At 47.7% G+C, this 26,009-nt stretch overlaps 2 protein-coding genes across 2 annotated transcripts in view; both read left to right on the top strand.

Moving 5' to 3' along the window:
* Nucleotides 1-7,697: 7,697 nt before the first annotated feature.
* On the top strand, nt 7,698-12,069 carry Rps7 (ribosomal protein S7). Its single transcript, XM_038318952.2, has 7 exons — nt 7,698-7,774; nt 7,971-8,053; nt 8,143-8,214; nt 9,179-9,322; nt 9,618-9,682; nt 11,438-11,588; nt 11,962-12,069. The coding sequence occupies exons 2-7, from the start codon at nt 7,979-7,981 to the stop codon at nt 12,037-12,039; spliced, it is 585 nt and encodes a 194-aa protein (XP_038174880.1). The 5' UTR covers nt 7,698-7,774; nt 7,971-7,978; the 3' UTR covers nt 12,040-12,069.
* A 6,853-nt stretch (nt 12,070-18,922) lies between these two features.
* Nucleotides 18,923-26,009, top strand: part of Colec11 (collectin subfamily member 11) — a 33,215-nt gene continuing 26,128 nt past the window's right edge. The window contains exon 1 of the mRNA XM_038319742.1: nt 18,923-19,108. The gene's annotated coding sequence lies outside the window, so the exon portion shown is untranslated. The remainder of the gene's footprint in view (nt 19,109-26,009) is intronic.

Below are 26,009 nucleotides of genomic sequence, written 5' to 3'. Positions count from 1 at the left end.
GCTCTCTGGAGGTTGGCTCAGGGCAATCCCTCTCCCCTACAGCCATTTTCATGCCACGGGACTGTAGTAGGAGGCCGCTTGTTAGTTCCCGGCTGCCCAGACCAGAAATAATCACACAGAAACTATATTATTTAAAACACTGCTTGGCCAATAACTTAAGCATATTGCTAGCTAGCTCTCACATCTAGAATTAACCCATTTCCATTATTTTATATTTTACTACAAGGCTCATGGCCTACCGGCAAGGTTCCAGCTGGCACCTTGTGTCTTTCTCCTCTGGTGGCTCCATGGCGTCTCCCTGATTCTGCCTACTCTCTCTCTATATATATAGCTCTTCCAGCCTGGCAATATTCTGCTAAGCCATTGGCCAAAAGCAGCTTCTTTATTAACCAATAAAGACAGCACATATACAGAAGGACTTCCCACACCATAGGACAGGATGGTCTCCTTCTAAGACTCAACCCCCAACAAAGAGATCCAGTCACTGCCATAAAAATTAATCCTAGACAAAAGCTAGAGTTGGACACTGTCTTCCCTGTGCACTAACTTTGCAGCTTCACCCTCCTAATGCTCCCTCTATCACCTGCCCATCCTACCTCTCACCCTCACCCTGGCACATACCAAACCAGGCATGCTATCTGTAAAGAATTTTAAAGCAGTATGAAAACATAATGAGAATTCAAGGGAAAGCCAGGTGTGGAACTTGAGGAAAAGCTCTGTGTCAGGATGTATGTCTTTCATGCCAGCTCTTGGCAGGCAAAGGCAGCAGGTTTCTGCGAGCTTATAGGTACAACTCCCCGGATAATCTCCTTGGTCTAGTCAAAGAAGCTACCACAGTGACTGTAAACTTCAACCTAAATGCAGCCCACCTTCCTCCTTTACATGGTTATATCTGTAGCTAGTGTTTTAGGGCAAAAACCTGGCTCCAACAACCCCAAGAAGCTATTTCCTGTCACTGGTCCCAGAATATCAGCAAAAGAAATTAGTGCCTGGGGTTGGAGAGATGGTTCAGCTGTGGAGAGCGTATAATGCTTTTCCTGAATTCTGTTCCCAGGGCCACCAGCTCGGGGCATCCAGGACAGATACCTTCTTCTGGCCTCCTCAAACGCCTGTGCACCTGTGCGCTCTCTCTCTCTCTCTCTCTCTCTCTCTCTCTCTCTCTCTCTCTCTCTCTCTCTCTCTCTCTCTCTCTCTCATACACACACACACCAAAACAAACAAAACCCCCCACACCACTAAACACGAGTAACTGACAAAGTAGAAGGGAGAGTTAATGAATGTGATTCAAATAAGGAAGAACAGATAGAAAGAGGTTCAAATGATCCCAAAGTACATCTTCAGGGTACCACCACAAAATTTAGCCAGTGAGGAACAAGATGGAGTAAGTTAGGCCAGCACCCAGTGCCTTTTTGCAGTGTGTGTGTGTGGGGGGGGGCATTCAGATGCTTCCGTGCCCACTCCCTTCGGCGTCTACTATGTAGACCTAGTCACCCTACCTTCTCCATGAATGCCCCATTGTAGAGGAAGGATACACACACTGCTATATTAATGACAATTTAATTTCAGTGTTCCCAGTACTTTTGTTACTTAACCTATTAAGTGGTATATCCTAAGGGTAAGCTGTGAACAGGGCCTTGCTTCTTAGAGCTCAAGACTCCTTCCAGTGGGACCTGGCAAGTGACTTATCCTGGCTGACTTCAGTTTTGTCACTGGAGAAATGAGGATCCCCTGCATCTCTGGGACTGCTACGGGACCATTTATGCCAACCCCTGGAGAAGAGCATGGTAGACACGTAGGCCCATTTCTCACCTAGTATCCTCTGCTCTCCTGTCCCTGAGCTCTGAAGTTCATAAACGTTAACTTCAATTCCCAGCACCACATTCCGACAGCTCTGTAAATCTCGTAAGTTGCTCATGATTCTCTTGTGGGAGGTGGAGATAATGATGCTGGCAGTGAACAAATACTAAGATATTGTGTGTGCAATACCCCTCATGCCATCGTCTGATGCCTGGGTACCACATATCTCCTCATCTTACACTCCACGAAAATTCACGCTGAGAATGTGTTTTTTTTTTGGTGGAACATATTAGAGATCAGCAGATTCTCAGTTGATGAGACAAAAGTAAAGAGTGATTCCCTCCATCCACCCGATGGCTCTGATGTCCTGTGATCTGAACTGTTGTGCAGAACGAGTGACCTTGAAGCATCACAGAACAGGCCGGTGACCTCCTTCTCACTGAGTACCACGTGGTTTCCTTCTTCATTCCAAGCTGATAAGATCATGATGAAAGCCCTGCCAGCCCTAAGTGGAGGGAGAGAAGGAACCTTCGGTGAAACTCAGTCCATTAACTTTTGATCAAAGATGGGCACATAAATCCATCTCCTGTGCGAGGATTCATCACCACCTCTTGGAAGTTCGTTATGACATGAGGCTCTGGAGGGGAAGGGATGACTTTGAAGCTCCTCTGGGAGATGACACACAGCCAACAGAGGGGATTTTTAAAGTTTTTGTCATGTTTAGTGTGTGTGTGTGTATGTGTGTGTGTATGTGTGTGTTTGTGTGGTGTGTATGTGTGTATATATGTATGCATATGTGTGTATGTGTGTGGTGTGTATGTGTAGGTGAGTGTGTGTGTGCATGTATGTGTGTATGTGAGTGTGTATGTGTGATGTGTGTGTGTGGATGTGTGGTGTGTGTGGATGTATGTGTGTGTATGTGTGCGTGTGTATGTGAGTGTGTGTGTATGTGTGTATGCATGTGTGTGCTTGTGTGTGAGTGTGTGTGTGTAGGTGAGATGACAACTTGTGGAAGTCAGTTCTCTTCAACTACATGAGTCCGAGGAATTGAACTCAGGTTCTCAGTTTGGAAGCAGCAAGCACCTCTGTCTACTGAGCCATCTCACTGGCCACACGGGACTTTTTAATAGTATTTCACGCAGTGAAGAACAATTTTTAAAAATTGGAGACAGTTTCACGTGTCCCACTCTGGCTCAGATTTGGTAAGTAGCTGAAGATGACCTTTTTTTTTTTTTTTTTGGTTTTTTTGAGACAGGGTTTCTCTGTAGCTTTGGAGCCTGTCCTGGAGCTAGCTCTTGTAGACCAGGCTGGTCTCGAACTCACAGAGATCCGCCTGCCTCTGCCTCCCGAGTGCTGGGATTAAAGGCGTGTGCCACCACTGCCCGGCCTGAAGATGACCTTGAACTCCTAATCTTTCTGGCTCTTCCTCTCCAATGCTGGCATTAGATGTGAACTACGTGCGTGCGTGCGTGTTTGTGTGTGTGTGTGTGTGTGTGTGTGTGTGTGTTTCTTGTGAAACCTAGAGCCTCATGCATGTCAAGTGAGTATCCCACCAACTGAACTTACTTCCCCAGTCCCTAAGAAGTATTTTGCTTTAATGGTGAGTGTGTTTTGGATTTGTGACTGTTTAGCCTAGCAGTTCTCTTGGACAAGCTCATTGCTCAGAGTCTCTTGGCCCCTGCAGACACTAATGGGATCCCTTCTAGAAAGAAATCTTTTTTGTTTGGTTTGGTTTGGTTTGGTTTTTGTGTTTTGAGACAGAGTTTCTCTGTGTAACAGCTCTGGCTGTCCTGAAACTTGATTTGTAGACCAGGCTGGCTTTGAACTCACAGAGATCTGCCTGCTTTCGCCTCCCTAATGCTGGGATTAGAGACTTGCGTGACCACTGCTGGCTGGAAAATTTTAGTTCCCTGTGAATGCGGATTCATTTCTATACCCAACTGGCCCCTTTCTCCTTGGTGCAGCCCCCAGATCAGCACCATCCACAGCCATAGGAAGTTAGACACGTGAGGTATCTGGGCCTCCTGTAGTAGTATAAATATTCTTGCCCCTCCAAATTGCAGATGTTAAAACCCCCACCCCCAGGGATGGTGGGGTCTTTGGGAAAGGATGAGATCCTGAGGGCAGCACTCAGGAGCAGAGGCAGGAGGTTGTCTGTGAGTTTGAGGCCAGCCTGGTCTACAGAGTGAGTTCCAGGACAGGCTCCAAAACTACACAGAGAAACCCTATCTCGAAAAACCAAAAAAAAAAAAAAAAAAAAAAAAAAAAAAAAAAAAAAAAAACAAAAAAATTTGAGCTCATAATTTTAAAAAACACCTTAGGGGACTGGAGAGATGGCTCAGAGGTTAAGAGCACTGGCTGCTCTTCCAACGTTCTTGAGTTCAATTCCCAGGCACCACATGGTGGCTCATACTTGTAGGCAGAACACTGTATACATAATAAATAGATTCTAAAAACAAAAACAACAACAACAACAACAACAAAAAACACCTTAGGAAAAAAATCTTCAGGCCCTGCTAATTTCACAGGAGAATCCAACCAAATGTTTACTTAGAATTAATGCCAATGAAAATTAATGCTTTCCACAAACAGGAGACAAGGAACACTTTGCAACTCATTTTATCATGCTGAATTTAACCTAATATTGAAACCAAATTAGAAAGAAAGAAAGAAGAAAGGAAGGAAGGAAGGAAGAAAGAAAGGAAGAATAGGAAAGAAGGAAGGATGTGAAGGAAGGAAAGGAGGGAGGGAGGGAGGGAGGGAGGGAGGGAGAGAGAGAGAGAGAGAGAGAGAGAGAGAGAGAGAGAGAAAGAAAGAAAGCAACTAGCCTGTAGGATGTGATAGTACATATCTGTAATCCCAGCACTTGAAGTCAGAATTACAACTTCAAGGCCAGTCTGGTTTATATATCAAGCCCCAGGTCAGGGGATACCAAGTGGAACTCATAAATATGGATTACAGACCAATGCCTTTCACAAGCATGGGTGTAATAAAGCAATATGAAAGCAATATTGCTTCATGATTAAGTTTTTCTAGAGATGGGGAACTGGTTTAATACTCATAAATCAATCAACATTGTCTACCATATTAACACAAGTTACAAAGAAAACCTACTTGATAATACTAATTGATAAAGTATGTGATGTCATCCAGCACCCATTCATGCCAAAACTTCTTGGAAAAACAGGAACGGGAAGAAACTTCCCCATTTGATAACAAACATCCATCTATTTGTCTATCTATTCATCTATCTATAAACCTTACAATCAATAATACCATCCTTAGAGACAAAGTGTTTCCCCTCCAAAGCCTCTGTTACCAATCCTACTCAACAAAGTACTGAGAAACAAGTGGAACTTACTAGGTTGAATGTCTAGGTTATTCCTCCCGCATAATAGCAGAGACAAAAGCCAGGCTGAAAGGCATGTAGTGTTGAGTTAGGGAACGGAAACAGCTCTTCCACAGGCCACAGGGAGTGGTCAAAGGGGATTATAGATCCAGAGACACCTTTCCTCCTGTCTGTGTTTATACCTCTGGGAGAGGGAAAATAATTTTCTCCAATAGAGTGACGCTGGATATGTCAACCACTCCAGCACAGGCCTCATGTTCAGTACTTGACCAACATGTAATAGACAGTGTGTTATGTGTATATGTTTGTGTGTATGTGTGTGCTTTTCTTTAGTTATACTTTGGTGTTGTGTTTTTCTTTTTCATAGTGTTTTGCTTTGTTTTGGGGGCTTTGTTCTTGTATTGTTTTTTGAGAAAGAAAAGTTGGGTGTGTAGAGAGGAGGAGAGGATCTAGAAGGACACGAGGGAGGGGAAGAACATGATCAAAGTAATTTTAAAGTTAAAAAATTTATATACATATATAATCTAAAGATATATATATCTTTCTTGATTGAACAAGCTTCAAGATGACTCTTAATTTTTCTTTTTCTCTTCTTTCTTTCTTTGTTTCTTTTTTTTTTTTTTTTTGAGATAGGGTTTCTCTGTGTTACAGCCCTAGCTGTCCTGGAACTAGCTCTTGTAGACCATGCTGGCCTTGAATTCACAGAGATCTGCCTGCCTCTGCCTCCCAAGTGCTGGGATTAAAGGTGTATGCCACCACCATCGGGCGACTCTTACTTCTTCAAAGAGCCCTGGAGGTCTTTATCTCACTCAAATCACAAGGGTCCACCTGCCTCTACCTCCTGAGTGCGTGATTAAAGTTGAGCACCACCAGCCCTTGCCTGTAGCTTTAAAACTCTAAAAGATGGGAGTTTCAGGCAGTCCCTGATGTGACTTTTGCACCATTTTCTACAGTACCTGGCCCAAAGTAGGTTAAACAATTTCCCCCACTAACCGGACAGATAGTAAAACTCAAAAGGCTGGACAGTCTGGTGTAAGAGGTGACGTGTAACTGTTACCAAGTGACTAGTTCGTAACTGCTCTTCATGTGCTAGGGGCCTCTCTTTCATAGATATTCCTAACTCCCTAAAGCATGTGTCTCTCCTCCTTCCCTTTCCTCTCATCTTACAGCTTGTCATTCTACACTTCCTCCCGTGTTTACATCGCATCCTCACCCAGCTCTATTCTCTAAGGCAAAGATGCAGTCGGTTTTGGTAACTAGTGTCTGTCCTAAAATAGGCATATTCAATGACACGTGAAGCAGTTGTGCTTTTTATGTCCTGTGTAAGTAGAACAGGGACTCACTGGGCACATGAATGTAAAATGACAGCAGAAGTGGGCACTCCTTCAATAAATGCAATTGTCCACCTTCAGATCTATCAGACAATTGCTCCTTTTTTTTCCTAATTATGCGCTGATGGAAGGAAGTTGCTGAGCTATACCAAGTCCTCTCCCAGCATTATCTTCGTAATTTTTTTTTTGATTTTTTTTTTTTGGTGACAAGGTTTCTCTGTGTAGCGCCAGCTGTCTTGGAACTCGCTCTGTAGACCAGGTTGGCCTCGAACTCATAGAGATCTGCCTGCCACTGCCTCTCCAGTGCTGGGACTAAGGCACCGCCACTGCCCAGCTTGTAAACGAGTTCTTATTGCTGCTGTTTTTTGAGACTAGATTTCTGCACACCGCTGACTTCACTTCACAACGCTCCTCTGCCTGTGTCCTGATGCACCACCGCACCCCGCATTCTCCATAAATGTCAAACTCAACAGGGCAGTTTCATATTTTTGAGGCCAGGGGTTCCTGGACATGTTCTGGAATCTTCTGCTGCACCGAAGAATAGATGCTAAAAATAGTAATTTATAAACTGGCGATGGTGGCTCACGACTTTAATCTCGAAAAGCTGTTTCGAGAAACCAAAAATTAAAATAGACCGGAATTTATGACTAATATTCAAACGCACCCTTATTGATTTGCTTCCCTACGGGAAGAACTGGAATACTGTCTGATTCCTTTTCTTTTCTCTCTTTTTTGTTTTGTTTTTTTCGAGACAGGATTTCTCTATGTAGCCCTGGCTCTCCTGGAACTCACTCTGTAGGCCAGGCTGGCCTCAAATTTAGGGAATCGCCTGCCTCTGCCTTCCCGAACGTGGGATTAAAGGCTTGCACCACCATGCCCGGCTAGCCAGATTCCTTTTCATGGGGTCAGCGGAGAAAGGAGGGCGAGCACCGTACTAATTACACATTTTAAACATCCCATCTTTGTGGCGAATGACGCTGAGCTCTTTCAGGCTGGCTCTCTCTCCGACTGCCGTCCATCCGCCACCACCCCGTCCAGGAACACACGAAAGACTACAACTACGGAAGCCGAGACCTTTCCAAACGGAACCAAATGCCGACTCCTCCAGGGAACGAGTCATCCCAAAACACCGGTCCTCCGGAAAAACTTCCGGGCACAGGCTAGGCAGACACCCTTCTCAAGGGAGCTTCCGGTTCCCGCCCATCCATTTCCGCCGTCCCGCCTCTTTTCGGCCTCCACCCGGATATGAGCAGTTCTCGCGATAGCTGGGCCTCTTTCCAAGCCGGCACTCCGTAAGGTAGGTTCGCGGCCGGCGATGGCGCCGTGGTTTTTTCGCGGAGGTCGGGGAGGGGGACCCTCGGGGGACCTGCGGGACGGTGGTCCGTGCGTCCCGGGCGGGGATGCGGCGGATGACGCGGTGTGCGCCCGTCGATGGCCCGGGCCGGGTGCCCCGCGAGCCGGGTGACCCACGGCGCCTTGCTCCCTCCCCCCAGGGCGAGCCATGTTCAGCTCGAGCGCCAAGATCGTCAAGCCCAATGGCGAGAAGCCGGACGAGTTCGAGTCCGGCATCTCTCAGGTGAGTGTGTCTCCCGGTCTCCGTGTGTTCCCCCCAACCTCCGATCCTCTCCCCGGCGCGGCACCCACGGTCTCCGTGTCCGCCCGCAGGCGCTTCTCGAGCTGGAGATGAACTCGGATCTCAAGGCGCAGCTGCGGGAGCTGAACATCACCGCTGCCAAGGTGAGTGGGGACCCCGGGGCGCCCACGTCGTGCATCCTGCAGCTTGGGATGCTACAATTTTATGCCTGGTCACTGACTCGAGACGTGGACTTCCTGCAAGTGTTTTCGACCCGGCGTGACTCCACACAGGACAGTCGGGGCTGTTGGGGTTTCTCTTAAGTTTTTGGTATGGCAGGGTTCTGTTTCAGATCGATTCACTAAGCGTGAGTGGTTGGTTGTGTTTCCTTATGCACCACCACGTGTGTCCCCGGAACTTTATGGTTGTGAGTGCTGGGAACTGAACCTGGTCCTTTGGAACCCCGCAAAGTGCCGTCCTCGCCCGCTGAGTCCACCCTAGCCCCGGGATGTCTTGTGAAGTTTTTATTGTCAAGTTCATACTGTCTTTGGGCAGTTTAGAGTATCCATGAGAGGCTTAACACCAGGGACACCCAGGCCATGGTAAAATTTTAAAGTTTACTCTTGTCGATGATTCCATCATGTTGGGGGATCCAGAGGTTGGCCGTAGGCAGTTCTGGATGGTATGCCCATGATACTTGTAACCTAGGCTGGCCCTGATGAACTTAGTCTTCCTCTACCTCTCCATGGCTGGGTCAATGGTTTACTCTTGTAGAGTAAACCGCATTAATGCTGGGATGACATTTTTGTGAGCTCTTTTTTTACTCTGGAGATTCCACCTCTGGACCCTAACCCCACTCTCAGTACCTCAAAGTGAGGGTTTGGCTTTAACTCATGAAATTCAGGGACTCATAGGCTTTATCTAAACCGTAGGAGAGTGGAAGCTGTTAGTGGTGCATTGGAACGGGATATTAGACCCGTCTCTTGTGAAGCAGAGGCAGGTATCTCCGTTGAAGGCCAGCCAGGTCTGCACAGTCTGCCTCACTGTCTTCACATTGAGTGGTGCTGAGTGGGGGGAAACGGAGGTGAAGGACTTAATTTAAAATGACATGGACTTTTTCCCTCTTAGGAAATTGAAGTTGGTGGTGGCCGGAAAGCCATCATAATTTTTGTACCAGTTCCTCAGCTGAAATCCTTCCAAAAAATCCAAGTCCGGCTGGTTCGTGAATTGGAGAAAAAGTTCAGCGGGAAACACGTAGTCTTCATTGCTCAGGTATCTGCTCGCTGTATTCCAAACCTCTTGGGTTCAGGGGTTGGGGCGAGACTGACAGCCCTGTTGGTGGACAACATTGGGGTTCGAACATTGAAGTGCGTTCCCTCTGGTAAGTGACAGTGCTTGAAATTTAGGGCTGGCTGTGGTGTGGAGTGGGGTGCAGTACAGGGCTGGGTAGAGGGCGGTTGAAGCAGGGCAGTATGCGGGGTTGTGGCTTTGAGTGTGGAAAGCAGTTGGACATTTCTTAGCCTGACATCAACTCCCGCTCTGTTTTTGTTTGTTTTCATCATAAAAGAGGAGGATTCTGCCCAAGCCAACTCGGAAAAGCCGTACGAAAAATAAGCAGAAGCGCCCCAGAAGGTGAGTGTATTATCTGTCTGCCACACGCTTCACTCACTGGCTGCTGAGTGTGTGGGACGACACTTCCTTGGTGTGCAGTCCTCCTTGGGTGGCTTACTATAATTCTCTGGTTATGTGTGGTCTGATGTCATAGTGTTGTAGGTCAGTGTGCCACCCAGGTGAGGCTTGAAGTCTGTTGGGTGTAACTGAGGTGCTGTTAGAGACAACATGGCTGGCTTCCCTGGTGCTAGCTGACTAGTTGTGTCATTTGCTGTTGGCAGATGCTAGTGGTGAGTTCACACATTGCTCTTTAGACTTAGGCCTCCTGTGGTGTTGTGTTGCTGTAACTATCACATTTGCATTATCTTGTCCTCAGGGACCAGATTGAGGGTGAAAGTATAGTTTTCCTTCATAACTGCTATAGCAATCTACTTGAGACAGAATTTGTATTGTGTGTTGTGTCATAGTGATTTTGAAGTCCAGGTTCGCCATTACCTTTCTGTTAGCCAAGGCTGTCCTTCCACTCACTCCTGCCACCGCTGCTCAAGTGCTGGGATTACTGGCGCATACCATCGTGTCCTGTAACATGAGGGCCTACTTGTTGGGGGTTTTTGAATTGTCCCCCACCAATGTCTGTTGGTGTTTGTATTGCAATATGGTGTGGTTAATAATGCTAGGAATTTATCTTAATTCAACCTTATTCTGAAAGCCACTGGAAAATTGGGAATTTGATGTGTGGATAAATGCTGTCCGCAGGAAGGAAGAGGGGTGATGGTCACGGATGAGGCCAGTTTTTCATTCACGGCTGGAATGGTAGGATTTTGCCATAATTCTTAGTGAGGTTTGCGACTATGGTCCTTGGAGCCTGGTCACAATTGTAGATTGAGTAGCTCAAGCACAGCAGAGCTAAGATTGTCTGCCATGGCTGCAGTGTTCCCAGTGACCTTAGCAGCTTCTGGTCCTGACACTGAGGTCCTTGGCAGGGAGTGGTAGTCCTATACTTCTGTCTCCAGACCTGGTCCAGTGTGATAATGTGCTTTAAAGAGGAGCAGTCAGCAGCCATCTGATTGCTGCATGGTACTTAGTGTGTGCTCTGTAGCCCGACAGCCATAGCACCCATTCCAGAGTTTGGAATCACAGATGGCTCCTGACTAGGGTGGGGTGACTTTATAATAGTGTGCACTCAGGAGAGAGTCTGGTTGGGATTCTGGATTTCGTGCTTTTTCTGGGCTGATGGTGTGTCGTGATGTGGTGAGCACTGACGCCTGCAGCTCTCGGGTGTCCTGTGACCACCATGTAAGTGACACTGACACCCACAGTGATCTCGGTAAGCTGGGGTGGCTGCTCGGCTGGTCCGGTGTGTCAAATGTCTGGCTAGACTGTTTGCACCTGTGCTTGGAAGTCAGGGAACCATTGTGCAGCTTGCCAGCCAGGCCTTGGGGTTGGGACACTGAGAGTGTAGGTTGCCACCGTGTTGCTTAGAGCGTACAGCTTTGGACATAAGTCCTGTCTTGCTAGTCATTCAGACAAAATGGAGTGTTAGCTGCATAACTAGCTTCTGTAGGAGCCAAATGTGTTGTTTGAGACAAGGACTCCTGGTTGTCTCTGACTGAACTCCTGGGGAATCCTGCCTCGGTTTCTCAAGTGTTTGTGTCACAGGCATGAGCCATCACACTCAGCTCGTGTTAGCCTGGTTTAAGGAGTCTGGCCTTGGCTGTTTTCCTTCTATTCCAAGGGCGCCTTCTGCAGTGTTACTCACCGCTGTCATTCTTTCAGCCGCACGCTCACAGCAGTGCACGACGCCATCCTTGAGGACTTGGTCTTCCCGAGTGAGATTGTGGGCAAGAGGATCCGTGTGAAACTGGACGGCAGCCGGCTCATAAAGGTTCATTTAGACAAAGCACAGCAGAACAACGTGGAGCACAAGGTAAGGGAATGGCTCAGTCCCTAGCCCACGGTCAGATCTTCCCCATCTCTGTTCTGTACCGTCTGAGTCTGTGTTGGGGATGCTCTGGACCCTTTTAACTAACTAGGAGATATGGAAGCAAGTATGATGACTTGGGTGGTATATTGGAATGACTGGGGAGGATGCTGTGCTGATACCTGCTGCCCCATGGGTAGCTTGGTTTGAATGGTGTTGCCACAGTGTTGGAGTTAGGCCTCTGCCAAGGCCAAGAGTTGCAGGGGTCGTGTCCTGCACAGCCCTTACCTACTTAGTTAAAACCGTACAGGTGCACTAGATTTCAGTGTTGCACATTTAAAAGTGATGAATTGGTAATGAGTTCTGTCTTCTTTTTCAGGTGGAAACTTTTTCTGGTGTGTATAAGAAGCTCACGGGCAAGGATGTTAATTTTGAATTCCCAGAGTTTCAGTTGTAAAGAAAATGGCTGAATAAAGTGTCATTCGTAGTGTTTGGTTGTCGCTTTCAAAGTCTCAGGGCCATGGATACACAGCAGTAGCTTCCTCTTCACATACAGTGAGCAGGGTCTCGCTGTGGCATAGGCTAGTGCAAACACATCTCCTGGTTTTCCATCAGGTTGAGTGGAAACGGCAGTGTCCACAAAAATCAAGGTCTTGCATGCCAAGGAGATTCCTCGTGTGGATCCTGCGGAACCTTCAGGTGGAATAGGCATCCATTGCTAACCTTAAGCGGGATAGATAAATGCATGGGAGGCTGCCCGTGTGCTCTAGGGCCCCTGGCACCATTTATTGTGGATTGGAGTAACTTGGTAGAGGAAGGGGATGCAGGTGTTTGGTGACTGACTTCACTGTGTTTCACTGACCTTGCTGAGTGTGTGAGCAAAGCCTCCACAGGCCTGCTGTCTGCCCTCTTCTATAGGAGCTGCGGTTATATAGTGTTCCTCTGGCGGGAAGCACTAACTTGGTCAGCTCATGGCTCTGCAGTAGTCCATCAGTTTAGTGCGGCATGGTGGTATGCTCTGGTAGCTGAGAAAGGTGGTAAATTTGGGGCTAGCCTGAGTTTCATAAAAGGCCTCAAGCTGAAGAAAAGGGGGTGGAGGGTTCACTATTTGGAACACCAGCTGCTCTTCCTGACGACCTGTGTTTGATCCTAGTGCTCACATGGAAGTTGAACCATCTGTTCCAGGAGATCTAGTTTTTTGGGCTCGACACCAGGCTCGATATGCACAAACAACATGCAGTTAAAGCCACCAATACACAAAACTGATTTTTTTTTTTTTTTTCGAGACAGTTTCTTTAGTTTTGGAGCTAGCCTTGAACTCACAGAGATCTGCCTCCCAAGTGCTGGGATTAAAGGCTTGTGCCACCACCCACCTGACCACAAAATTGATAAGATAAATTGCCAATCAGAACATGCCTGATGAATGTCATGAGGATTTAGTGTTGCTATAAACCTAGAAGCTGAGGTGAACAGTGTGTTTAGCTGCACATTATCCTGAGACCAGCCTGATGTTGGGGCAGATCCACTTATTAGAAAGTGATGGGTTATCCAGGGGTTGGCTAGAGCAGATTCTCAGTCCTCCAATTAAGTAAGTATCACTCTAACCAATGCTGGCCTTGGATTTAAGTCTATTCTGTTTTGCCTCCTGTATGCTGGGGTTACAATTAGCACCCAGCACAGAATTTACAATCCTTTAATGTTTGTAGTCCCAGTGTGTGGGGGTTAGAGGCAGGAAAACCAGAAGTTCAAAATCATCTCCAAGTGTTGAGTTTGAGACTGGTTTAGATTACTTGCGATCTTGAAGCTCTTATACTGTGGTGGCACACATTTAATCCCATCACTACGGAGGCAGAGCAGATGGATCTCTGGTCTCCAGTCTAGTCTACACTTGAGTTCTAGGCTGGCAGGCTCCATGGTGGGACCCTTTTCAGCTGTAGTGACTTGAGAGCAATAATTAGATTTTAATTGCTATTCATTTAGTTGCTGTCAGTTTTTCAAAGCTAATTATGTTAAAAAGAGCAGTCTCGCCTGGAGGTGGTGGTGCACGCCTTTAATACCAGCACTCAGGAGGCAGAGGCAGGCGGATCTCTGAGTTCAAGACCAGCCTGTTCTACTAAGTGAGTTTCAGAACAGCCAGGGCTGTTAAACAGAGTCTAACACACACACACACACACACACAAAAAAAAAAAAAAAAAAAAAAAGACCAGTATCTTTAAATACCAGCACTTGAGAGGCAGGCAGATCTCTGTGGGTTTGAGGACAGCTGGAGCTACATAGTGAGACCCTGTCTCAGCCAAAACAAAACTGTAGTATTTTAACAAAATGGCTCAAGTGCTATTACTATTTTTTTTTTTTTTTCGAGACAGGATTTCTCTGTAGCTTTGGAACCTGTCCTGGAACTAGCTCTTGTCTCGAACTCACAAAAATCTGCCTGCCTCTGTCTCCTGAGTGCTGGGATTAAAGGCGTGTGCCACCACTGCCCGTCTGATCAAAACTATTTAAAAGCTGGGTGTGGTGGCATTTGCCTTTTATCCCAGCATAGGAGGCAGAGGCAGGAAGATCTTAGTCTGAGGCCAGTCTAGTCTGCACAGAGAAATCCTGTCTCAACGCCCCCCACATCCCCCTAAAAAAATTTTTGTCTTGCCTGTGATGTGTTCATGCCATGGGGTTTGTGTGAAGTCAGGCCAACTGTAGACTGAAACTTCCTTCATATATGGGTCAGTTTGTCTTACCTGAAACTTTTGCTTGCTGTGTCATACTCTGGCTTATAATTTTTGTTTTGTTTGAGACATGGACTCTAAAGATGAGGCTGACCTTGAACTCACACAATCCATATCCATAGCACTGATTAATTTTATTACTGGGGGTTATGTTAATATAAAGCATACAGAAAACCTTAGGTTTGCTGGGCGGTGGTGGCGCACACTTTTAATCTCACTCGGGAGGCAGAGGCAAGTGGATCTCTGTGAGTTCGAGGCTGGCCTGGTCTACAAGAGCTAGTTCCAGGACAGGCTCCAAAGCTACAGAGAAACCCTGTTCAAAAAACAAAACCAAACAAAAAACCCTAGGTTTGATTCCCGGCATACCTCCCCACAACCAAGGATTGAAATGTCACAAATAGAGTTTTAAGAGGTATATGTGAACAAATCTAAGGGAAGTTTTGACCAAAGAAGGTGTGTGTGCGGATGAGCAGAGGATGATCATTCTATTTCCCAACTAGAGGGTGGCTCACAAGTATTTCAGGGATCTGACTTCCTAGCCTCTAAGGCCACCAGTCATACACGTTGGGGCCCTGTACATACATGAAGGCAAACACTCAAATCTTTAGAAAAGACGTTACTTGGTTCTTTACTGCCCAGTGAGGACCTCAGGAGTTACTTGACTGTATACAAGATACTTTAGAAGGCAATATGAAGTGCAGTTATCCCCATTGCTTTGATCAATAAGTCAAAGAAACATGAGGGAAGGGGGTCATGAAGCCCCACTCCTCCTCCTCCTTGGGCTTCTGGCAATTAGCAGTTAGTTGGTTATGGGGAGGTTGCTGGGTACAAGGAGGCTTTGTCTTTAGTTCTGGAGCCACTAGTAAGTTCCCATGCTCCAGTGCACAGTACCACCCATGCACGTGCCAACAGCCATAATTAAACTCTGCATTTAGAGACAGATCAGAGAGACGGTGTCCTGGCTAGTTCTTGTCCTCTGAAAGGAAATATGAGAAAGTCTCCATAAGATCCAACTGTAGGGTGTTTGTTTGTTTGTTTTCAAGATAATTTCTATGTGTATAGCCCTGGCTGTTCTGGAACTTGCTCTGTAGACCAGGCTCGCCTTGAACTCACAGAGATCTGCCTGCCTCTGCTTCCCAAGTGCTGGGTTGAAAGGTGTGCTCCACCACCGCCTGGTTGAAATCTAAAATATTTTTAAAAAACAAGTCTACCAACTACTCAGTACTCTGTTGGAAGGAACTTAAATCGCTGCTTTTCTAACTGCCTTGAGGAGGCTTGCTTTGTTTACCTCACTGGGGGTCCAAACTCTCCGAGATGACTTGAAGGGTCAGTGGAGTTCGTGTCGGACAGTGTCCACCTTACAGCTGCCCTCCATGCTCATTTTAGTTTGACTTTCTGGCCGTATGAGGAAGCCACACTGTGGTTTGTGTCACGGCTATGATCACTCCAGCATGTTTATACGGCTACTCTTTATTCCTAGCGGTCACTGGTTGAGTGGCAGTTCTGCTAGGACAGACACTGTACCCGCAGGTCCTCTCTTGTGTCCCATCAGTCTGTTGATTTTTCCCCAGGGCTTTAGAGCAGCTTAACAAGTAGGCTAGCATGGCTGGCTTTTGAGGCTTGAAGTGGAAGACCAGTCACAACCAACACGGGGCTGCTGACATACTGGGGCAGACTCAGCAATATCCTGACATCCACTGTGAGGCTGGCCATGGTTTCTTAAGTGTCTCTGGCCCAGCCACCCCAGGCTTGAGAACATATTACAAATGAGCATTCTGGGATCTCTACACTCAAACTATCAGTTCAGAAACCCTAGGGTCTAGAGCTGGAGCGATGGCTCAATGGTTAAGAACATTTGATACCCTTGCAGAGAACTGATCTTGGTACCAGTCTCCACATGGCAGATCACAAAGTTCTGTACCTCCAGTTCCAGGGGTTCTGATCCCCTCTTTCTGACTTATGTATGTAGGCACCACCAGTGCAAACTCCTTGTGAGAACCTCTGGGCAGGCCCTCTGGACATCTGATGGTGGCCTGTCATGGCCACTTTCCCGTGCCACTATCGTGTAAAAGGTGCAATCCAGAATCTTAACACTGGGTAAATACGTTAAATGGCTAAGTAGTCAAGACCTTGTAACTACTTGGCAAGAAGAGAGGTTTCCAGTGCCACACTGTGGTCTCTGCTCTGTATCCCAGAGGGACTAGGCTTAGGATAGTATAGTCAACCAAGTGCTGTACACCTCCGGAAACTCGGGCGCTCCCAGCGAATGATGAGAGCCTTTGGGGAGGTGGTAGTGGTGAATGTCCTGATGGACAAAGTGTCCCACAGATACAGCAGCACGTCCGGTGTGACCCCCCAGGGGAGTTTCCCAGCCAGAGCAGAGTGGGTTTCATGTGACTCTTGTATGCAAACTCCGCGGTTATCTCGGAGAGATGTAAACACTCACTGGACATGGGCCAGTCTTGTTCTGGCGGGGAAGGGGATGGTCTGTGGGGTCAGAGCTCCCAGGCGAATGACTCTAACCCTGCGCTGGGTGCTGTCAGAGCAGAGAAGAGGAAAGCAGTGGTCTGCTTCCAGGGCAGGAGTGGCCATTGCTTCCTGGTGACTTTTGACACTAGTTTGTGGCTCCAAGGTAAGCTTATAATACCAAAGTTCTAACTCACAACCTACTCCACCAAGGCAAGTTAAATTACCACTGTTTTTGTAATGGGGAGTATTTTGTGGGCTTTTTTTTTTCAAGACAGGATTTGTCTGTGTATCTCTGACTGTCCTGAAACTCACTCTGTAAACCAGTTTGACCTCAAACTCACAGAAGTCTGCCTGCCTCTACCTCCCTGAGTGCTGGAATTAAAGGCATGTGCCATCCCTGCTCGGCTTTTGTTGGCACTTTTAAAATAGTCCTCAAGATAGACTGGGGAAACAGATTAGTTGATGGATAGTGTCTGCCTGGCATGTACAGGGTCCTGAGCTCAATCCCTGGAATCTGGGTAGGGCTGAAGATTTGGAAGTGGTGGCTCATGTTTTCCCGGCACTAAGACACTTGGGAGGCAGAGGCAAGCAGATCTCTGAGTCTGAACCTAGTTTGGTCTCCAAAGCAACTTCCAGAACAGCCAGGGATGCATGGAGAAACTGTCTCAAATGCCCCTCCTCCCCTTCAAAAAGGTCCTTAGGCTTTCTGGGCTCTCTATCACCTTAGGGCAGGCGGGGGTGTCTGACAGTTTGCTTGGACAGGTCATAGGAGGGACTCTTGGCCTTACTCTCTGTACTGTGAACTTTGGAGATGTGAACAGGACCGTTTGAGTTATATGAGAGTCTGCCTCAGAAGCAAAACATAATAATAAAAAAAAAGTTAAGCTTTCTATGGAGGTGATCATAGATTCTCATGTAGTTGTAGAGGATAATCCAGTTTCTCTGAGCCCAACTTCCCCAGTGGAAAGTCTGGCACAGTACTACAGCCAGATTCTAATGTGAGCATGAGAGTCAAGTCACCTTTATTTATTTTGGTTTTTCGAGAGACAGGGTTTCTCTGTGTAACAGCCCTAGTTGTTCTTGAACTAGCTCTTGTAGACCAGGCTGGCCTCGAACTCACAGAAATCCACCTGCCTCTGCCTCCTAAGTACTGGGATTAAAGGCGAGCATCACCACCGCCCCACGAGTCAAGTGCTTGAGACCCAGTGCCCTGGCCAAACAATGATCTGCCCTTGATTTTTATAGTTTTATCACTTTTTTTTTCTTTTTGAGACAGGGCTTCTCTGTGTAGCCCTGACTGCCCTGGGCTCACTCCATAGACCAGACTGGCCTCAAACACACAGAGAATCACCTGCCTCTGCCTCTGAGTACTGGAATTAGAGGTGTGTGCCACCACCGCCAGGCTAGTTTGGTCACCTTGAGAATATTGTATGAATGGGATGTGAGGGCAATATGGCTGCAGTATCATTCACCCCATCCATCATGAAGTTGGTATGGCTGATCCAGCTTCCATGCATGAATCCATGCACCTACCCTGAAGCTGCATGTCGGTGGGAGACCTTCCCCGATGGGGGAGGGCTGTTGTTCCTTTGAGCAGGTTCGAATGGCTGTGCTGAGCCTCCAAATAGGCTCTCAGGAGTATTTTATAGATAGAACTGTGCAGTGAGTGACTCATGGAGTTTGCTTTGCCACTGCACAGAACTCTTGGCCGTCTCTCCAGGTTGGGGTAATATCTTGTATCAGTGTATGCCTGTAAGCAGGCACATATGTGTGCGAAGGTTAGTGTCAGCTATCGTCCGGCTCCCTCATTACTCTCCAGCTTGTTTGTTTTTATTTATTTGATTTGAGACACAATCTCATTATGTACTTCTGGCTGTCCTGAAACCTGCTACACAGTGCAAGCTGGCCTCTAACAGCAATCCTCCTGCTTCAGTCTTCAGAATGCGGAGATTGCCGGTATTCACCACCATGTTCAGCTTATGTTACTTATTTGAAGAAAAAGAAAAAAAAACACAGGACAGAAAACCAAAACCTAGACCGAATGTTTGGGGTGGGGGTTGGCTGGGATCTCCAGGCACCCCGGCCTGGCAGCAGGGGCCGTGTTCCCACACTCCTCAGAGTCCTGCAGGACAGCTGATGGTTTCAGGCAGGAAGCTCTTACAGATAAGGCTGCAGCTTCCAGCAGAGTCACTGGGCTGTCTGACAGCCCAGGCACGGGTTCCCTCTGAGTTGGACTGCAGCTGGTCTCTGTAAATAAGCAGCCATGAGGCTCCTTGAAGCAGTATCTCTGCCAGCCGGGGACCGTCAGGACAGCACCTTCGCCTAGTGCGCATCCAGGTAGGAGATGCTGCCCCAGGACTCCAGGTCAGGATTGGACAGGTGTCAAGGCACGGACAGGAGGGCAAATTGCCAAATAGGACTGGAGTAGATTCAGGCTTTGGAATTTGGCAAGGTGGGACTCGGCCTCAGATCCAAGCATCCTGGAGTTGGTCCATAAGCCAGACACTCGAGTTCCAGAGTTTGTTTAGCTCAGTAGTTAATGGAGGAATCTTTGAGAGTCCAATAGAGGTAGATTTTGGTCAGTCTATAGATGATAGAATTACAGATGCTAGGTTACTTGGTGCCCAGAAGTTGGAGTGATCATTTCTAACTCCAATGGGGGAGTAACATACCCTAGACTATTGCTGAGCAGCACTTACGGCTTGACAGCTAAGTGAGCCCTGTTCAGAGAACTACAGCTCAAATGCATACCCAGCACTGGGTCTCAGGTGGAGGGGGTGGCAGGGAGGAAGGTACATTTCCCTCAGGGGAGCCATCTAACAGTGGGCATCGGGTCTCCCAACACTGGACAGGGGAGCAGGGTCTCCTAACACTGGGCAGGGGAGCAGCTCAAAGGAGCAGTCGCTTGAGCTCTGATGCCCAGCTTCGGGACTGGCTGTTGTGTCCAAGTGGTCCCAGGTGGCAGCTCCACATTGAAATGGTTGCATCTATAGGCCATTGCGTGGCACAATGGGGCTCGATTTGATGATTAATCCTGCCTGGGAGAGCAGAGCTCCAAACTTCCACATTTAATTTCATCTCCAGTTTTGAGACATCTGTGCCAGAGAAGAAAGAACAAACAGATCACTCCTCACTGTCGGGTTGGTAGGATCCTCTCTGTAGCCTCGTGGTGGGGGTGGCAGTGTCACCTTAGGACAGAGGAGGCTTCCAAACAACGGTGCTGTTCCCAGCAGGCAGTTCAGAGGGCTCCATTGTAGGTGTTTAATGGACATGTCAATTTGTGTGTTTGGCAGTACAATTCCTATGTTTCTCCCTGCCTGCTCCCAGCTCTTTGTGTGTGTGTGTGTGTGTGTGTGTGTGTGTGTGTGTGTGTGTGGTTTTTCAAGACAGGGTTTCTCTGTAGCTTTGGAGCCTGTCCTGGAACTAGCTCTTGTAGACCAGGCTGGCCTCGAACTCACAGAGATCCGCCTATCTCTGCCTCCCAAGTGTTGGGATTAAAGGCATGCATCACCGCCGCCTGGCTCCCAGTTTATTTTTCTGTGTATCCCCTTTGAGAATTCCACATTTAATCTCTCCCCAAAAAGCTGTCTCTTTGATGGAATTGGGGCCTTAGTCTTTGGGCTTCGGCAGAAAGATAAGGATGTTGTTTTTAAAAAGATTTTAGGACTGCTGCATAGGCTCCGTTTATAAAATCAAATTCCTTTCCTGAGAGGCAGCTGGCTGGGACACAGACCAGCTTCCTGGTGGGCATGGTACCTCCCTATGTGCCCACCTGCTCTGTTCTAGAGCAGGAATGGGGCAGGAATCTGAACTGGAGGACAGGGCCTAATCACATCCCTTAGCTCAAAGGAAAACTGATGGTAAAGGCACACAGGCAGGAGAGTCAGTGAGTGTTTTTTGTACCTCTGCTCTCTTTGCTTGCCTGCTGTGGCCTGACCTTTTTTAATGGGAGAGTAAGGGCTGACTGTCCTGCTGGATGCCTGCTATCTCTGGAGGAACATTTTGTTTTCATTTTCTTTTTTTTTTTTGTTTTTTGTTTTTTTTTTTTTTTCAAGACAGGGTTTCTCTGTGTTGCCCTGGCTGTCCTGGAACTCACTCTGTAGACCAGACTGGCCTTCGAGCTCACAGAGACCCACCTGCCTCTGCCTCCTGGGTGCACACCACCACCCAGCAACATTTGTTTCTGTGGAACACATTGCTGTGCCATCTTGGGAGCACTGAGCAAACCAGAAACACATAAACAGTTTTTAATCCAACAAACTGGGTGCAACAGGATTATCTGCTTTTTTCCCTCTTTTCTTTTTTTTTTTTTTTTTTTTTTTTTTTTTTTTTTTTTTTTTTGGTTTTTCGAGACAGAGTTTCTCTGTGGCTTTGGAGCCTGTCCTGGAACTAGCTCTTGTAGACCAGGCTGGTCTCGAACTCACAGAGATCCGTCTGCCTCTGCCTCCCGAGTGCTGGGATTAAAGGCGTGCGCCACCACCGCCCGGCTTCCCTCTTTTCTTTAAAGATATTATTATTTTGATTTTTTGGGATAGGGTCTCATTATACAGCCTTGACTGGTCTCAAACCCACAGGAATCCTCTTTGCCTCCCACGTATTTGTATGAAAACCATGGGCCACCATCTCCAGCCTTTTAAATCATTTAAAATTATGTATATGTGTCTGTGTCTGTCTGTGTGAGTGTGTGCAAGTGCCAGGGAAGACCAGAGGCACAGATCTCCTTAGTTACAGGCAGTTGTGAGCACACGAATGCTGAGAAACACTCAGGTCCTCCGCAAGAGCAGAAGTGTACCTAACCATTGAGCCCTCTCCACAGCTCCCCTTTCTGTCTGATGAAATGGAATCTTACTATGTAGCCCTGGCTAGCCAGTGGCCTGAAACTCACTGTTGGAGCCCAGGCTGGCCTTGAACTTACGAGCTGCATAATTCTGCCTGTCTAAACTCTGGGGTGACCGATTATTGCCTTTGCTGCTGAGTGCAATAGAGTTAAGATCCCTGCAGGGGAGTATACTTACCCACAGGTTTTGCAGTCCCCTGTTTCTTAAATTGCTGGAAATTTCAGGACAATGACATCAGAGCGATAATCCAAGTGTGACAACCTCTGGCCTGCAGAGGTCCATATAAGCTTAGCATCACATTTCTCATGTTTATGAACATACCCATGTGTAAGAAACTCTTAAAAATGAGAAACTTGGGGGCTGGAGAGGTGGCTTAGTGGTTAAGAGTAGCACCTGTTCTTCCAGAGGTCCTGAGTTCAGTTCCCAGCAATGACATGGTGGCTCCCAACCATCTCTAGTGGGATCTGATGCTCCATCTGGCATAAAGTCAGACATGCTGATAGAGTACTCATGCATAAAATAAATAAATCTTGAGAGAGAGAGAGAGAGAGAGAGAGAGAGAGAGAGAGAGAGAGAGAGAGAGAGAGAGAGAGAGAGAGAGAGAGAGGTTGGAAGGGAGTTGAAACAATGTCCCCAGCAAATTCCTGTTGAAGCCTAGCAGTGACTACCCGGGCCTCACTGAAGAGTGCTATGTTTGCTGATTCCTCTCCACGGTGATTTTTCCTTAGCTCTCTCTGTGTGTGTGTGTGTGTGTGTGTGCGCGTGCATGCGTGCATGTGTATGCATGTGTGTACATATGCATGTGTATGCATGTGTATGTGTGTGTGCTTCTGTGTGTGCATGTGTGTGTATGTGCATGTGTGTGTACGTGTATGTGTGTGTGTATGCGTGTGTGTGTGTGTGTGTGTGTGTGTGTGTATGTGTTCTCACCCCTGGCAAGCCCAGCTGTGTGTGCCCTTCTTTGCTCCCATTCCTGATTTTTGTAGTTTGCCTTAATTTGTTTTCCTTCTTCGTGGAAGTAGAAACTTGGTGGACTACAGTGTTTTCTCAGCCCATCGTTTCGCCAGAGTTCTCCCACATGTTGTCAAATTTCTGTGCTGTTGTCTCTCACAGTTTTGAGTGTTCGATTATCGCAGATGCGGGCGTCTCATTAATTAACTTCTGATGGCCATGGCTCACCCTCTTTCCCATCAACCTGCAAACATGGATGGACGTGCAGAGGGCTGGCGACCTTGCCAGTCACCAACGGTTCAGAGCCCAGTGCCCCAGAGTGTGGGAGGGTGGGAATGAACGGGAGCTGGGTCTCAAACCCCAGCCTCATAGGGAAGACCAGCGTTGAGATCAGCAAAGTCTGTGCTCTGTCTTTGTGGTTTGAGCTGTGCAGGGTCTTCCTTCCTTGAGTCCTTGAATGATGAGGTTGTCTTTCCATTTTATGCCTCTGGACTTTTAGCCAGGTCCCAAGGTCAAGGTCAGTAAGTGCAATCCTCTTGGTTTACACCCAAAATGTTATACCTTTCAATCCTATGCCCCACCATCTTTAAGCCTCACCTCTGCTTATACTTTACCCTTCAGTCTACCCCCTCCATAAGCCTCCCCTCTGCTTATGCTGTACCACCCTGTCTTGTGCTCCCTTATCCTTCAGCCCCACTTCACTTAGGTGGAAAGTCAGCATCTAGCGTTACCAAACCTTTCTTCTGTTATCTCTGTGAGTACTTGAGTTGAAAGAGGAGTTTCAGATGGCTTCCCTTCACGCAGCAGGGACAGGAGATTCTCCTCACTAGGAGCAGCTTTCCCCGGTCTGACACAATAGCAGCAGGGTGTCTGGATAGCTTAACAGCGCCACTCATTTGGGGGAGAATCCTTCCCTGGAGACAAATCTATCAGGGGGTTGGTGTTACTAAAGTGAGTGTGAGCACAGCCAGATAGGGGGTCTCTGCAGACTATAAAGACTCCTGGGATGTGATCTGTGCCCCCACTCCCTGGGCTTCTCTATGGGGAGACACAGCAGGATGATCTCACTGGCTGTGTGCTTCTGAGGGCTAGATGGCTGGAGTCAGGGCAGGGTGCAGAACACCTTGATCTTTGAGTTGGCAAGTTAAACCATTGCTCCATCCACCCAGGGTTTGTTGCCTGCTAGTCATGGGAGCTTCACAGCTTTCTTTGTCTGGAAAGTCAAACCTAGCCCCTCCCCTTCATCCATATCTGCTCCCCCACCCCAGTGCTGTTCTCCAGGGATGGTAGTTGGCTGGTCATTTCCTCGAATTTCTCATAGAATCCAGTGAAAACCAATCAAATTTGCCTCTGTAACACATCCCAGCAATACCTTGCTTCTCTGCCTCCGCCATGCCCTCCCCACAACTTCTTGCTAACTGCACACTGTAGTCTCCCCTGTCTGGCCTCCTCACTTCCTTTTTCTTGTTTGTTTGTTCTTTGGCTTTTTGAAATGGTTTCTCTGTAGCTTTGGAGCCTGTCCTGGCACTCTGTAGAGCAGGCTGACCTCGAACTCACAGAGATCTGCCTGTCTATGTCTCCTGAATGTTGGGGTTAAAGGCGTGAACCACCATTGTTCTGCTTGTTTTGTTTTTTGAGATGGGGGTCTCACATGGGGCTTGAGAGATGGCTCAGTGGTTAAGAGCACTGGCTGTTCTTCTAGAGGTCCTGAGTTCAATTCCCAGCAATCACATGATGGCTCACAACCCTCTGTAATGAGATCTGGCACCCTCTTTTGACCTGCAGGTATGCTTGCAGGCAGAACACTGTATACATGATAAATATACGCAAATAAATCTTAAAAAAAAATAAGAGACAGGGTCTCACTATGTAGCCTTGGCTGTTCTGGAACTAACTCTGTAGACCAGGTTGACCTTGAGCTCACAGAGATCTGCCCAGCCTCTGCCTCTCTAATGCTGGGATTAAAGGTGTGTGCCACCACATCCTGAGTCTCACTTCCATTCTTATTCCAATAAATATGGTCTCCAAAGAAGAGCCACGTGACCCTTAAGGGCGGTAGTGGTGCATGCCTTTAACCCCAGCACTCAGGAGGCAGAGGCAGGCAGATCTCTGTGAGTTTGAGGCCAGCCTGGTCTACAGAGCTAGTTCCAGTACAGGCCCCAAAGCTACAGAGAAACTCTGTCTCGAAAAACAGACAAACAAACAAAAAATAAAGCACTGCCCTGATCAAAAGGCTCCTTCTTTTGAGGAACCCTCAAAGGTTTCACAGTAACACTAGATCTGAGTCTTCACTCTGTTCAGGGCTTTTTCTCCTTTGTGCTCAACAGACCAGGCAGCTTCTCCCCAAGGTCCATTCAAGAGGCTGCAACTTCTTGATGCTTCACCAGGGAGGGCATTCTTGCTGTTATGGTATTGGTCCCTGGTCCCTTTAAGAGACAAGCCACGCCCACTCCTGCCCCCATCCGCTGAGGCAGGCTGATTTTCAGCTTCTGGCCTGAGCTCGCTCTCTTTTCCATCTTCCTCTCCGAGAGGCAGCTTCGCTTCTGCCTCTCTCCCCACTTCTCTGCTTTCCCCCTCTCTCTCCTCTCTCCTCTTCTCCTCTCTCCTCTCTCTGTCTCTCCCAACCCCTTTCTCCCTTCCTCCTTCATAACCCCCTGAATAAATATTCAACCTCACTCTGCATGTCGTGTCTATCCACGTCTCTGTCTCCTGCCTGCCCGCCATGTGTCTCCCTGTCTGGGACTAGCCACTGCTTGGGGATCCGCAGCCATCTCTGCCTGGGACTGGCTGCTCCCAGAGCCTGCTGCCTGCCACCACATGGCCTGCCACCACTGCTCGGGCCACTGCTCTGGGACTGGCAGCTGTCTCTGCCTGGGACTGGCTGCTCCCAGGGCCTACTGTCTGCCGTCACATGGCCCGCTACCACCATTTGGGACCTACAGCATTTCTGCTGCCTACTGCCGCTGGGGATCTTGCAGCATTTTTTTAAAAAATTATAAAACCTGCCCCCTGTCTCTAGATAGCAGCACCTGCATACCCAGGCCATCTTGACCCTGGGGAAGATCACTCTTCTCCTGGTTTTATCTGTCCACCCTTCTGTCTCTTTTAAAAGAGACTTATTTATTTTTGTATGTGTGCATACCTGCATGTGATAGGCACGCTAGGTGTGTACAGTGCTCACAGAAGTTGAAGAGGGCATTGGGTCGCACTGGAACCAGAGTTCTAGGTGATTGTGCACCACCATGGGGATCCTGAGAACTAAACCCAGACCCTCTGTAAGTGCAGCAAATACTCTTAACCACTGAACCATCTCTCCTGACCCTGACTGTCTTCTTTGACTGGAAAGGAACTTTGGTTCTTTCTCCACCTCAGCACCTGGAACTGTGCCTGGCAAAAGGTTGGCACCTGGAAATATTGCTGAGTGGTTGGCTGACCCAGGGGATAGGTGC

This window comes from Arvicola amphibius, chromosome 2 (assembly GCF_903992535.2).
Source record: "Arvicola amphibius chromosome 2, mArvAmp1.2, whole genome shotgun sequence".
In the NCBI taxonomy this organism is placed as follows: domain Eukaryota; kingdom Metazoa; phylum Chordata; class Mammalia; order Rodentia; family Cricetidae; genus Arvicola; species Arvicola amphibius.
This window is presented reverse-complemented; position numbering and strand designations above follow the sequence as displayed.